Here is a 15,094-nt window from a genome sequence, read left to right as displayed (position 1 = left end):
TGGTCTGCACTATAATGGGAAATAAACAGAGTCTCTGGTTTGGTTTCCCTTCTATGGCTAGGCAGAAGTTGCTGTCATTTGTAGATTGTAGCGTTAAGAAAGATAGAGTTCCTTTTTGGTCACCGCCACGCCCTCCGGCTCTCCTGGAAGCTCTGTGCCTCCCTTGCAGCCCTTGCACCAGCTGTTTCTATGTGGGAAGCTCATTGCAACATTAGCATACACCTGCATCTGAAGTTAACCTCTTCCCAGCAACAGGTTCAACAAATTGTTACAATTCCAACAATGCCTCAGTACATTCAACAAATTGTTACAATTCCAACCCTCAGTAACACAGCACAGGGATTCTTTCGTCTTCTTTTGAAGCTTTCCTCAGAGCCCGAGCAGCACGAAAAGTGGCTTACACATTTGCTGACTGATCTGATGAAGAAGGAATCTAAGGTTGTCGGAGGGGAATAGAAACGGTCCTACCTCATTGTTTCAGAGATGGGGAAACAGAGACTAGAAAGTCGTGGGTCCAGTTGTATGTATAGCTGCAGATGTACCCAAGGACACCAGCTAAGTAGAATTCTTACTTCCTTCTCTTTCCACCTTCGCAGCCATTACTGACAAGGGCAGTTTCCCCCTAAATGTTCCGCTAAGTTATCATGAAGAGAAATCTCAGCACATGCTCTAAGGGCGGTACAGATAGCCACAATGCTAACCTTTATGAGCCGATAGCCACAAAACCGGTTCCTGTAACTTCAGTGAAATCACTTAAGACTTGCAGGAAGTGCTTGCTCAAGGACATTGTAGAGACAGGATTCAGGTAACTGACAGCTGTGTGTCCCCCGAAAGGATTTAGCCCAGTGTGCTGTCTCTATATGGAGGAGCACCTCCATAAAGTCTTTACTCTGTTTGGACAAGGACAGTGTCTAAGTTACTTTACCCAGTCTGTGCTTACTTTAGTGTGTGTGTGTGTGTGTGTGTGTGTGTGTGTGTGTATGTGTATGCTTCATAGTGAGATGTTTTTAAAAAACAAATGGAAAAAATGCAGTCCCTGAGAGATGGCCCAGGCTTAAGATGGCTTCCTGTTCTTGCAGAAGACCTAAGTATGGTCCCTAGTACCCAGGTCTGTTGGTTCACCATTATCTGAAACTCCAACATCCAGCTCTGGATCCAAGAGCAACTCACAGCATTCAGATACACAGACACAGAGACAGACAGACAGACACACACACAGACACACACACACACACACACACACACACACACACACACCCCTTTAAATAGAAATACCAGGATTAGCCTGCCTACCTCCTGGATATTTCTCCCCAACTTGTCTGTAGGTGTCATTCCCAGACTCACCACCAGAGGCCCCACTCAGAATTTCCAGAGATTTTGACTGGTGGCTATGCATTTAATTACAAATGTCCCAAACAGACTGCCTGGTTCTCAGACTATGTTAGGCTAGGCCTGGAAACAGGAAAACAACAGAGTACAGCTGGGAGCATTTAGCAGGAAAACCGATTCATAGCCCCCTGTGGCCCAGGCCACCAAGGCAAGGCTGGAGGCAGGTCAGACCCTGGCTGACTGAGTAGTGACTGGGTTTGAAGATGGGCCTAGAGGGGGATTTCTTGGGAGAAGAAGTTGGGGAACAGAGCGGGGAACCAGAAGGGAATTTTCATGCTCAGCTGGTTGAAAGACTGGGAACAGATATGTCTCTGGGAGACTTCTGCTCTAATGGGACACGCTGGACTGGTGACCTTCCAGGATGTGACCATGACTCTTGCACACTTGTTTGCATGTTTCTGTTTTGTGTTTTGTTCAGACAGAGTTTCACACATAGCCTTGGGCTGGCCTGAAACTGGCTGTGCAGACCTGAAACTGGCAGCTCTCAAACTCAAAGATCTGCTTGCTTCTGTCTCTTGGGCACAGGATTAAAAGAGTGTGCTAGGATGCAACTACAATGACAACACACTCGGCGTTTTGTTTTGTTTTGTTTTTTGTTTTGTTTTGTTTGTTTTCAAAACAGGATCTCCTTTTTTTTTTTTTTTCTTTTTTTTTTTTTCGGAGCTGGGGACCGAACCCAGGGCCTTGTGCTTGCTAGGCAAGCGCTCTACCACTGAGCTAAATCCTCAACCCCTCAAAACAGGATCTCATTGTGTAGCTCTGGATAGCCTGGAACTCGTAGTGTAGACCAGATCGCTCACATAGATCCGCCTGTCTCTGCCTCCTCCTAATTGCCCCCACCGTCGCTGTCAGTCCCTACCCCTTTCTAGCAGTATTCATTCACAACCGTGCAAAGCCAGCTTTGTTTTTGACCGTGCTTAGGCACCCAGGCTCTTAGGTAAGCCCTTTATCACTGAACTACAGTGCGAGCGCCGAAAGCCTGTTTTCTAATGTGGAACCGGGCACTCTCGTTCTTACTCCTGCGCCTCTCCAGGCCACACGCTCCCACGCCGGGATCCGGAACGTGGACATCTATGGCCAGAAGCGCTCCTTCTTTGAGTCTCGCCCCCACCGCTCTCCGGGTCTGCTGAATGTCTGGAGCCGAAGCCACGCCCCGGAGTAGAAGCCACGCCCCGACAACTGACACTCCCCCTCGCGTCCATTGGCCGCCCGCATTGTCCGCTCCCTGGCCCGAGCGGTGATTGCGGCGCGCCTGTGTCAGTCCCGGGAGAGAGCGCGGGTGGCGGGCCAGGCCGCTGGACAGCCGCAGGTGGGGCCTGGAGCGGTGGCGGGATCGAGGCAGCCCCGCAGCCCCGCGCGGGAGCCAAGATGCCCCGCGGGGACTCGGAGCAGGTGCGCTACTGCGCGCGCTTCTCCTATCTTTCGCTCAAGTTCTCTCTCATCATCTACTCCACCGTATTCTGGGTGAGTGATGGGGCCGGTGAAGCCCCCATTGGGGTGGGGTATGGGACGGTCCACACTCCCTCGATGGCCTCCTACACTCGAACCAGGGTTGGCTCCAGCTCCAGCCACTCAGCGAGGCCGCTGGGAGTGCGCGACGGCTTCTCGTAACACTTCCCTGGGAACCGGGATATCGTGGCGGCTCCAGCTCAGCTCGGTTTCAGCAGCCCAGTCCTCAGCGTTTGAGCCGATTGCCCACAGGACACCACTTTCTTCACCTGTTCTGCTGAGCTCCTACCTGATGGGGTAGCTCTGGCTGCTCTGAAGGGCGCGGGTATGTTATTGGCTGCGCCCACCACGCCTTCAGGGTGTGACTCCCCATCAGCCAGGCCAGAAGTGGTCAGCTTTTGTGCTTGTGGTCACTTGGATTCCAAGTCTGGTCCCTGTTGCTGCTTGCTTGTGCCTTTCCTCTGGCCAAGATGTTTCTCTTGGGTGTCTTACTTTCCTCCTTGATGCAAGGAAATGTGCGTGCCTTCTTGTTGGAGTGGGGCATTCCACTAGACAACTCGGTGGGGGCTCCTGGGTGGTGTTGCTATTTCCACGAGTTTGCCCACGAGGCTTTGCCCACGAGGATCAGGATGGCACTGGTTGCGCACAACCAGGCTTTGAATACTGCCCGCCACTTCCTAGCAGAGTGATCAGGGGAAGTTCCTTTATTGCTCTGACCTTAGTTTTCTCATCTGTAGTTGGAGACAGTAATTATTAAATATTTGGATAGTTGTGGAAATAAAATGATGCAGGCCAAGATGAGACCACAGAAAGCTAAAAAATGGGAGATAGTAACAGTGTATTTATTATATTATTATACTTATAAAATAACAATAAATGATAATTATTACTATTTATTGTTATTACTATTAGGGTTTTTTGTTTTTTGTTTTTTTTAGAGACAGGGTCTCTCTATGTACCTGCCTCTGTCACCCAAGTGCTGGCATTAAAGGCATGTGACCCCACACCTATTACTATTGTTGTTGTTATTATTGTGACAGGGTCTTACTGTAGCTTAGTCTAACTGGTGGTGGTGGTAGTGGTGGTGGTGGTGTTGTGTGTGTGTGTGTGTGTGTGTGTGTGTGTGTGTGTGTTTGCTCATTTGTTTTGAGACAGCATCTTATGCATTTCTGACTGGCCTAGAACTAATCTTGAACTCATAGTAATCCTCCTGCCTTAGCCTTCCAAGTATTGGAATTAAGTTGTAAGACACCATGTTTAGCACTATTAATGTAACTATGGGCAAGGACTCTTTGCCTGTGAATGATATAAACTAAAAAGGGTCCCAAGAGACATCCCCCCCCCTCCCTTTTAGACAGGGTCTCAGTCATCTAGACTGATCCCAAACTCACTCATCGTGTAGCTGACGATGACCTTGAACTTTGGATCCTCCAGTTTGTGCCTCCCACACACTGGGTACTGGGATCACAGGGCGCCACTACCTCTGACTTATCAGGGCATTTTAGAGTAGCTGGACTTCAGTCTAGACATGAGGATATCTTTCCACAGGTCGGCTCAATGTTCACCTCTGTAGAAGAGTGCGTATGTAGATAGGCTTGTCCAGAGATCCCAAAGGGTCCCCTGAAAATAAGGTCCTCCCTCCCTCTGCCCCTCCCTCCCTCCTTTTCTCCCTCCCTCCCTCTACTTTCTCTTTGTCTTTCTTCTCCTCCTCCTCAGTTCCCTACTGCACTTCTTCTGTGGGCAGGAGCTGCTGGGCTGGCCATCAAGACTGCCTTTGAATGGGACCCCTTTGTGAGGCAATCCTGCAGGCAGATCTTGATTCTAGTCCTGCTGTATCCAGACTCACTGACATACTATAGGCAAATGATATCTCTGTTTTGGGTGTCACAGCTGTTGGTTCTAGTCTTTGGCTAGCCTCCAGCCCAGTTCTCTGACTCCAGGTACTCTGAAAGAAAGATAAGCGGCGTTGCTAGGCTCCGACGGGTGGGGGTGTGGGGGTGGGGCTGAGACGTGGGGTATGAGTTGCAGCCAGGGTAGACGATTTGAGCTATAACTCAGAGGTTCTCACTCAAAGTCACATCAGAAGTAACTGGGAGGTGTCCAACACCACAGATCCCTGTGCCTTGGCACAAGTGTTTATTGCTGTGTACCTCAGCTCCTCACACAACCACAGTGCGAGCTAGGGCTGGGTGGGCCTGGGAGACTACAGTGATTCTTCTCAGTCTTGTCTTGCCTATAAGTCAGGGACAAACAGGAAGGTTAAGGACAAGGGTGGAAAGGTGGGGGTGGGGGTCCCATTCCCACTCTCTTCTCGACTTCAGGGCATAACCACTGATTCTTCATGCCTCTCCTTTTCCACCTGTGAAATGGAAATGTGTTATACCGCGCCTTGCTCCCCCAGGGCTTGCCTTTTTAGAGCTAGTGGTGAGAGAGAATGAGGAAAGAGCTAAGTGAAGGTAAACACTGGCTGGATCTGGTGAGGTACACCCCTCCCTCCCCCGAAACCTCATCAAAGCAAAACACAGTTACATGAAATCAAAAGAACCCATAAGGCCAAAATCACAGCCCCTTGCAGCCACACCCCCTCCCTCCATCGATGCCCACGTTGGCTCCACTTTTCCGGAGGCTGAGCAGGGCGCAGAACTTGGAACCTTTCCTCTTTAGCCAACTGAGCCTGCTGTGTACTGCCATCCCTGACAGTTCTGCTTAAAAAAAAAAAACAAAACAAAACTCCCCACCCAGGCCAAGAAGTCAGCTGTGGGCAAGGCTGCTGGGACGGCTCCAGTGCCAGAGTGTGACTGCAGGGTGGCGGCGGCAGCTGCCAGTTAAGTAATTTGTCTGGATTGAGTTTATTGCTAATTGAAACCCATTTACAGAAAACCCCATTATCTGGATGCCATCTCCTGCCCCACCCCTGGCAAGCAGGCAGGTCGGGGCAAGGGTTACTCACTTTACTAGCCCAAAGTGTGAGTGCTTGCAGGGCGGCGGTGGCATACACCTTTAGTCCCAGCACTCAAGAGGCAGAAGCAGGCGGTCCTCTCTCCGTGAGTTCGAAGCCAGCCTGGGCTATCTGAGAGAGAAATCCTAGAGAGAGATATTTTACCACCATAAACCTTGTTTTGTTTTTTAATAAGATTTAATTTTTTTTGCCTTGTGTATACGTGTTTTGCCTGCATGGAAGTGGTATTAGCTGCTTTTTCAAAATAGTGTCAGCTATTCGTTTATTTATCACACTACGCACATGTAGTAATCATCAGAGGACACCTCTAGAACAGATACTTCCACTGTGGGCTCTGGGGATCGAACTCAGATCATCAGGCATACGGGGCAATCGCTTTTACCTGCTGAGCCATCTTGCCGGCCCTCGTGGACTACATTGGTATGTCTCCTGAGAAATGTCTTTAGAGACGAGAACCTTGGTGTGAAATCAGAGCGGCTTTTCCACTGTTGAGCTGGTGGAGTCCCATACACATACACAGTCCCTCGTCCCACGAGTGTCTGCAAGCGTTTACCCCCATGGGCGCGTTGTCTCTTCACATTGTGAGTCTTTGTCTTACTGCGGGGAAACTTTAAGGGACAATGAGTGCCCGGTGATTTCGTGTTGTCTGTGTGTGGCGGTGGCGGCCGTGGCCTTTCTAAGCCTGCCCACAGTGCTCCAATTTTGTGTGTGCTGTTGAAGCCAAAAGCTTTTGTATTTAGAGCATAATGGATAAGGGGACAGAAGGGGGCTACATCTGGGCTGAGAGTGAACACTTACTTGCCTACCATGAGCAGTCCCTGGATTTGATCCCCATCCCAGAGGGGGAAACATCAGTTATTTCTATATCAACAACTGTGTCTTCCCACACTGCACAGTCCTCCCCGCATGGACCTTTATAGGGACTCTGGCCATTTGTATATAATTCCACACTCTGGCCAAGTGTGTGTGTGTGTGTGTGTGTGTGTGTGTGTGTGTGTGTGTGTGTGTGTGTGTGTGTGTGTAGAGTATATAGCTGGGGAAGAACTCGGGGAGAGGGCTTCATCTACGAAGTCATAACCTATGCTGGATGCACAGCTTCCTGCATGGCTGCTTTAAGGTCACCCAGCCTCCTGCCATATGTGTCTGCTGCTATGGGGTCAGAAGAGGGTATCAGATCTGGAGTTATATACAGTTGTGAGCTGTCATGAGAGTGTTGGGAATTGAACCCAGATCCTCTGGAAGAGCAAACAGCCAGTGTGCTTAACCACTGAACCATTTCTCCAGCCCCATGACCATGAATTTATAATCTCCCTGACATACCTCCAAAATCCTCGGATTGTAGGCATGTACCACCATGCCAGCTTGTAAAATGGTTTGCTTTTTTTTTTTTTTTTTTTGTTTTTTTTTTTTTTTCCTACCACTTAAATCCCCCAAAAAAATCATCATCGACTTTTGCAGGATTAGGTGCATCCTCCCACTGAGGTCAGACAAGGCAGCCCTCTACTGTATCTGTGCTGGGGGCCTCGGTCCAGCTGATATACTCCCTGATTGGTGCCTCCCAGGGGTCAGTGGGTGGTCTTCCTGTGGGGTTCCCATGCCTTCAGGGCTTTTGATCCCCCCAACTCTTACACGAGGTTCCCGGACCTCCATCTAATGTTTGGTTGTGGGTGTCTGCATCTATTTCAGTCAGCTTCTGGGTGGGGCCTCGCAGAGGACAGTTAGGCTCGGCTCCTTCTATGAGCATAGCAGAGCATCATTAATGGTGTCGGGGATTGGTGCTTGCCCATGGGATGGGTCTCAAGTCGGGCTGGTTATGGGTTGGCCACTCCTTTACTCTCTGCTCAATCTTTGTCTTTCAAGCCCCAATTAAATGCTTTTTTTTCTTTTTTAAAATAAGAGTCCGTCCTTTATGGGTACAGCAAGAGCACCTGTACTGTTTTCTCTTTGGACATAGAGTCTAAGAGGGAGCTGTGCTGGCTGGTTTTGTGTCAGCTTGACAGAAACTAGAGTCATCAGAGAGGAAGGTGCCTCAGTTGAGCTGTTATGAGATGCAGCTGTAAGGCATTTTCTCAATTACTGATGAGTGGGGGTGGGGTTGGGGGCAGCCCATAGTGGGTGGAGCCCTGGGTGCTATAAGAAAGCAGGCTGAGCAAGCCATGGGGAGCAAGCCAGTGAGCAGCACCCCTCCACGGCCTCTGTACCAGCTCCTGCCTCCAGGTTCCAGCCCTGTTTGAGTTCCTGTCCTGACTTCTTCCATTGATGGACTGTGATCTGTAAATGTAAGCTGAATAAACCCTTTCCTCCCACCCCGTTCCAACCATCGTCGACAGAAAATGCAGGCAATGATACACAAATTAAAAGTATCAGAAAGATGGCTCAGTGGGTAAAGTGGGCCGTCCTGAGTTTGTTCCCTGGAACCCACTTAAAGGTGGAAGAAGAGACCTTTTCTAGGGCTGTTCTTCTCTTGTTCCCTGTGACCCACGTGCCCACAAGTGCACAATAAAAATAAATAAAAATTTAACAAAATTAAAAGGAGAAAAGAAGTCTTTCTGTTTCAAAAATAAAAATGAAGTAGATAGCTAGTGACATCCTCCCCTTCCTGCCCTGGCACCCTCCCCTTCCTGCCCTGGCTTGTCTTAAATAGAGGGGACCCAGCTACTAAGTTATCCAAGGCAAAGGGTGGCCTGGGTACAAACATACACATGCAGTGTGTAACGTTTATATATTATTATATACTTATGTAATATTTATATATTATATATCCATGTAATATTTATAGGTTATATATTTATGTAATGTTTATATATTACTTGTGTGTTTTATATATTAATATTATATAATAATATTATATTGACTATATATATATATATATGTGTGTGTGTGTGTGTGTGTGTGTGTGTTCTCACTGAGCAGGGAGCTGTAGGGAGCCTCATCTTTTTACTTAATGCTTTAATGTTTTCGTTTGGGAGGCAGGGTCTCAGGATGCCTGTGAACTTTGGATCCTACCGGATGCTAGAATTAGAGGCCTCCACCACCACACCCAGTTTAGATGAGGCTAACTATTGAACCCAGTGCTAGCCAAACACTACCAAGTAACCCAAATCACCAGGACTTCACTCAAAGTAAAATCTTTGTAAATTTTGTGCATCTGCTAGGGTCTGCCTCTGTCTTTTAACTAGTTAATTAATTGATGTGTGTTTATGGTGTGTGTGTGTGTGTGTATGTGTGTGTGTGTGTGTGTGTCAGGTCCCCCCATCTTGTATCTGGAAGTCAGAGGACAGCTTTTTGGAGTTGGTTCTCTCCTTCCAGCCTTTTGTGTGTTCTGTGGCTCAAATTTAGATTGCCGGGGTTGCAAGGCTTCTACAGACTGAGCTGTCTCACGGCCCCAAGGAGCTGCCCTCTTTCTACATGATACTCTTAACAGACTTCAATCTAGACCGTGCCAGTGTCTTATGTTCCTGGCCGTAGCTGGGGAATTCTGTGGTTATTTCCAATCTGAGCCACCTGTACTGATGCACCCCTCCCCCACCGCTGCCGCCCATAACTCGAGGCATAACTTCCAGTGGGTGCACTCAGTCCCCCCCCCACGGAACTGAACCTGAGCCCCCCCCCCGCCCCAGGTTTCATCTTCTCAGCCCAGTGTTCGCTCTGCTTCTCCTTCCGTGTCTCCAAGTTGTCACTGTGAGTCTCATCTAGAGGCACCCAGAGCCTCCCCTTCCCATAAGCAGGGTGAATTACTGTAACACGTGTGCCCGGAGACCATAGGACCTCACGTCTCTAATTTTAGCATTGCCCAGGACATCCTGGAGATCTGTTTACACGCACTGCTTTTTCTTGCTAGGCTTTGGGCTCCTGGAGGTCAGGGGTGTGGCTCACTCTAAATACCAGCTTAGGGCTGAGCATACAGAAGGAAGGGGAGAGCCTAGGGCTTGAGGGTGATGGAGTTTTACCTGTACCCACAAGGCTGGGATTGGACCCAGGACAGAACTGAGCCTGGCTGATGTGTCTGATACACTGTTGTGTGGATCCTGGGAACGGGACTAGGGAGCAGCAAATACTCAACCACTGAGCCATCTCTCCATCCCATCTCCCCCTACCCCCCTTTTATTTCTCTTTTTTGAATTGAGGTCTCATATCGTCCAGGTCTCAAACTTCTATTGTGAGGATGGCCTTGAACTTCGGGTCCTCCTGCCTCTGCTTCCCAAGTACTCCTATTTTTACAAGTATTCGCTACCATGTCCTTTTTTTAACGTGGTCCTGGTGATCAAACTCAGGAAGGGCCTTGCGCATGCTCAGTGAGCATTCTCCTGCCAGCACTAGAGTCCCAGCCCCTGGATCGTTGTATTTCCCTGTTACAGAGTGTGAACTCTGTACTCGGCCGCATCTCTGCGGATTTTTCCATGAAATGGATGTTAAGAGCAGAGCACACCCAGGCTTGCGGAGAGTAAGTGGAGTGATATGTAAACCAAGCTGGGAGCCGGGCCTGGCACTGCAAACACTCCACCTCTTATATACACAGGGCACTGCCCAGAACGCTCTCCCTCCTCTCCCTGCTAGGTGCACTGCCTCAGCCACCCTGTTAGAATGAGACGGGTCCCTAAAGACCCTCTGGGTGTCCAGAAGAAATCAGGGTCTGGAGCAAAGTGAGGAGCTGCCTTAGAACGCTCCCCCAGACCAAGAAATAGGTGTCTCTCCACAACCTTCAAGCCCTTCCCACTCCTGTAGCTCGCACCTCCAGGATTAGAGTGGGAGGTGACCTCTCTGGGAGGAGTCATCCTCTTCCCCCTACGTAGGTGATAGCAGATGGAGAGCAAAGTGGATTCTGACAGATTTCCATTGCTTGTTGAGACAGAATATCTAGCCCAGGCTAGCCCGGAAGTCACCATGAGGCCCAGGATGACCTGGAATTCCCAGTGATATTCTTACCTCAGCCTCTTGGGTACAATGATTACAGGCGTATGCTTCCACACCAGACTCTTGCAGATTTTACTCTTTGAAAATGAGTCCTGTTTTTGAGAAAATCATACAAGTACCTGATGTTTTTTAAAAAACTTATATATATATACACACACACACACACACACACACACACACACACACACACACTGTGGACTGTCTTCAGACACACCAGAAGAGGGCATCAGATTCCATTACAGATGGTTGTGAGCCACCATGTGGTTGCTGGGAATTGAACTCAGGACCTCTGGAAGAGCAGTCAGTGCTCTTAACCACTGAGCCATCTCTCCAGCCCCAGTACCTGATTTTAAAAAAAAAAGAAAAAAAAAGTCAAGCAATTTAGGAAAACGTGTTGAAGACAATAATTTACTTTTGATCCTACCCCAGGAAGGGACCTCTGTCAGGTATTGATTGGCATCTGTCTGGACATCTTGTACATTTGCAGAGGTTTGACTCTGGATTTTCTCTCTCTCCTTGGTTCTTTGGGCAGGGCCAGTTTTACATTCCAGGCTTTAAACTCCACAGTAAAACCCTGGCTGTGAGCCAGCCAATGGTCTTCACCACGGAGAAACCTGCTGTACCTCCTGGACTATGAAGGACGGCCTACCGCCCAGGTCTGGGCCTCCCTTAGCCTGAATCAGGGTGAGGTGGGATTGTAGTCCTCCAGTGTCCTTGTACAAAGGAACAGCGGAAGGTTCCAGAATTCTACACAAGGCCCCGTTCCCTCCTGCAGAGGACTGGCTATGGCTACCTCCCCCTGTGCACCTGCGCAACCCGACCCAGCACCTGCGGCTCTGATTCTGAGGAAAACAGGCAGGGTTACAGGCCCTCCTTCTGCCTCTCTTCTCTCTAGGTGACTCACGGGGACACCCAGGGGTGGGGCTCACAGAAAACCAGATAAGGGACCGATCTTGGAATTCCTGTGCCAGCTTGTTCCACCTACAGCAAAGATGCCCTTCTGGGTGAACTAGGTCACAGGGCACAGGGACAGGCTTTCTCAGAGAGGACTCTGGCCCTGAGTTGGTTTGGGTTGACACCTTGGGTTCAGGGCTAGGCCAGCTGTTCTTTCTAGGGATGGTAGGGATGATACAGTAATTCATTCTGTCAATGACTTGGCACCTCTTCTATGCCAGACACTATCCGTGTAGGACACAACCATGAACAGGAGAGGCTTTTGGATATATCCTTAGAGGGACATATTTACTCTGGTGGGAATCCAGAAGTCCGTGGGAAAGGCTAGGAGTTCCTACTTCAGGTCAAGAAAAGCCAGGAGCTGGGTTTTCAGCTGAGTTTGCAGTTGACAGGGAACATCCGTAGAGAACACCTCAGGCAAGCAGGCAGGCAAGGCGCTAAGTACAAAAGTCCCAAGGCAGGCAAGTCAGGGCTGAGGCTGGAGTACAGAGGAGCTTAGAAAAAGCCAGATGTGGGAGGAGAAGGAGAGGGGATTTGATTGTTTGGAGCTTAGGGTCAGGGTCAGAGTTGCTGATAAGGGAGGTTTGATTGTGAGGACTGCTGGCAGGGACATCCAGGGACATCCAGGGAGACCTAGGTCATTGTCTTCTTTTCTGTGTGAACTGGGAAAAGGACTGCCTTTCCCAGAATCCTCATCTGTGGCCAACCTCAAGGGCTTTGAGAGGCTCTTGTAAAATTACGTCTTTAAGAGCCTTGGGAATGTTCAGTCCCCTCTCCTTGGAGAGAGAGAGAGAGAGAGAGAGAGAGAGAGAGAGAGAGAGAGAGAGAGAGAAAGAGACAGACAGACAGACAGACACACACACACACACTGGGGCCTAAGGTGAGCTACGGAGCCATGGAACCGGTCATGTTGGAGGAGACCACTTTCGAAGAAGCCCTGTCTTCTAGAACAGGTGGTGTGGTTGTGGCCTCCAGTTGAGAGGTCGAACCCATGGCAGGGGTGGGGTGGTGGGGGTGGGGATGGTGTTACAGGTTCTAGGCATCTTCCTGCCTGTAGTGCTTGTTTGCCTTCTTGCTGTGATGAACAGCAATCCAACAAAAGCAATTCACAGAAGCAAAGGTTTATTTTAGCTCACAGTCGGAGGGTCACATTACAGTGGCAGTCAGGAAGCAAAGGGGTGATGGAGGGTCACATTACAGTGGCAGTCAGGAAGCAGAGGGGTGATGGAGGGTCACATTACAGTGGCAGTCAGGAAGCAGAGGGGTGATGGAGGGTCACATTACAGTGGCAGTCAGGAAGCAGAGGGTGATGACCCTCTGCTCCTTAGTTGCTCTTCTCCATTTCACGAAGTCTCTGTGGGACCTTGCTGCCCACATCCGGGAGCTTTCCCACCTCAATCAACTCATTCTAGAAACTTCCTCACAGCCGTTCCCAGAAGTCTATCTCCTAGATGATTCTAGACCCTGTCAAGTTGACCGTCAGTGTTAACTATCTCATTGCCCTGGGCCGTGGGGCGCACCAGCAGAGGCTGCACACAACGGGCATGAGAGTCAAGCTGTATGAGGAACGTTCCACCAGGCTCCAAGAGCCTGTTCCAGAGAAATGGACAAGGCATTTCTGGGGGCCCAGGGTGACAGAATCTACAGGGACCAGCAGTGTCATGCAGGTAGCTGTTCGTACATGTGTATGGTTCTGAGCTAGGCCTCTGGGCCAAGGCCAGCTTGACAGATGGAAATTGTAAGCAGATGGCCGCAGCCAGTGTGAGCTGGATCCCTTGAGCAGAGCTACTACGGGGAGGACTGAAGGGCTAGTGGGGTTGGGGCGCCTGATGAGAGGATCCAATGTGAGCCTGGGAGGGCTAGCATGTGAGAAGGCATTGCCCATCCATGCCTCACCTCTCTGAAAGGCAATAGTTACCCTTTCAACAGACAAGGGGCCACGTAGCATAGGCTAGGATGCATAGGGAGGTGGAGAGCTCAGCTCCGTTACTAAGAGAGAGATAAAGAGGGGTCTATTTAGCTGTGTGACCAGAGTCAGGTTGGGAACAACTCCTCTCTGTCTTGATGTTTGTCCTTTCTTCTTTTTTTTTTTTCTTCTTTTTTTCGGAGCTGAGAACCGAACCCAGGGCCTTGTACTTACTAGGCAAGTGCTCTACCACTGAGCTAAATCCCCAACCCCTTGTTTGTCCTTTCTTTTCCCTATCTATCTATCTATCTATCTATCTATCTATCTATCTATCTATCTATGTAAGTATGTATATATATATGTATATACACATGTATCTATCTATGTAAATATGTATGTTTATATGTATCTGTCATCTATGTATATATTTAAGTATGTATCTATGTATCTATCATCTATGTATACATATGTATCTATGTAAGTATGTATCTATGTAAGTATGTATCTATGTAAGTATCTATCTATCTATCTATCTATCTATCTATCTATCTATCTATCTATCTATCTATCTATCTATCTATGGTCTGTCTGTTTAGCCATGGCTATTCTAGAACTCACCATGCAGATTGGGCTTTAAACTTACAATTAGTGCGTGTGCATGCATGTGTGTGTGTGTGTGTGTGTGTGTGTGTGTGTGTGTATGTGTGTGTTGTGGGGGGGTGCATGTGCCACTATGACCTTGTAGAGGTTAAAGTACAGGTTTGTGGATCTGGTTCTCTTCTCCCACCTTTATCTGGTGTTGGGACAGGTCAGGCCATCAGACTGGCCTGGAAAGGACCTTTAGCCTCTGAGCCTTCTTGTGAGTCTCTGTATTTTAATTTTCTTCTCTCTTGAAAAGAGGTAATTATTGCCTCTCAGAGGTGGTTGACGTACATAGGATGAACCTTGCAGGATGTATGGCCAAGGGTCTCACTAGATACCATAACTGTAGCCCCCTTAGTTTTCCTTTACTTTTCTGGGTTCTTGGACAACCCAGTGATGTGGGTAGGATGGGGATGGCATCCGGTTTTATAGATAGAAATACTGAGGCCCTAGAGGGGAAGTGAGTAACTTGTTTGCTGCCACCTCATCTGTTTCATGGAGAAAACAGTGCCTATTGTGTGTTTCTCTTTTTTTCCAGAAGGGACTTTCTCACTTTCTCACACATACGTGGTCTTGACCTACGAGACAATTCAATATTTGTTTTGTGAGTAGAGGCAAACAGCCTTGGCAGAGGGAGTCTGTTTTTCTGTGTTACAGCTTTTCCACTTTCCTGCCCAGGACAGCTGTGTGTTCCAGAATGGGCACTGCATGTGTCCCAGGATGGTCACATGGCCTCGCTTTGCTGCTTCCCAGCAGTTAGCAGAGTCGGTGCTTCAGGCTCTCCAGAAATCAGAGTCACATCTGACTCTGGTGTGTGCCCTCATACTGTGCCAGGACCCTGTGCGGGCACAGGAACAGTGGCGGGTGGGTAACAGTTCAGA

The 15,094-nt window shown here is 49.0% G+C and overlaps 1 protein-coding gene across 1 annotated transcript in view; it reads left to right on the top strand.

Annotated features, from left to right (window-relative positions):
• Positions 1-2,620: 2,620 nt before the first annotated feature.
• Positions 2,621-15,094, top strand: part of Tspan15 (tetraspanin 15) — a 44,305-nt gene continuing 31,831 nt past the window's right edge. Inside the window, exon 1 of the mRNA XM_032888744.1 lies at positions 2,621-2,853. Within this exon, the coding sequence (XP_032744635.1) occupies positions 2,758-2,853 (96 nt within the window). The 5' untranslated portion in view covers positions 2,621-2,757. The remainder of the gene's footprint in view (positions 2,854-15,094) is intronic.

The sequence above is a fragment of the Rattus rattus genome, chromosome 18 (genome assembly GCF_011064425.1).
Source record: "Rattus rattus isolate New Zealand chromosome 18, Rrattus_CSIRO_v1, whole genome shotgun sequence".
Taxonomy (NCBI): domain Eukaryota; kingdom Metazoa; phylum Chordata; class Mammalia; order Rodentia; family Muridae; genus Rattus; species Rattus rattus.
The sequence above is the reverse complement of the archived record's forward strand: the minus strand, read 5'-3'. Positions and strand labels throughout refer to the sequence as shown.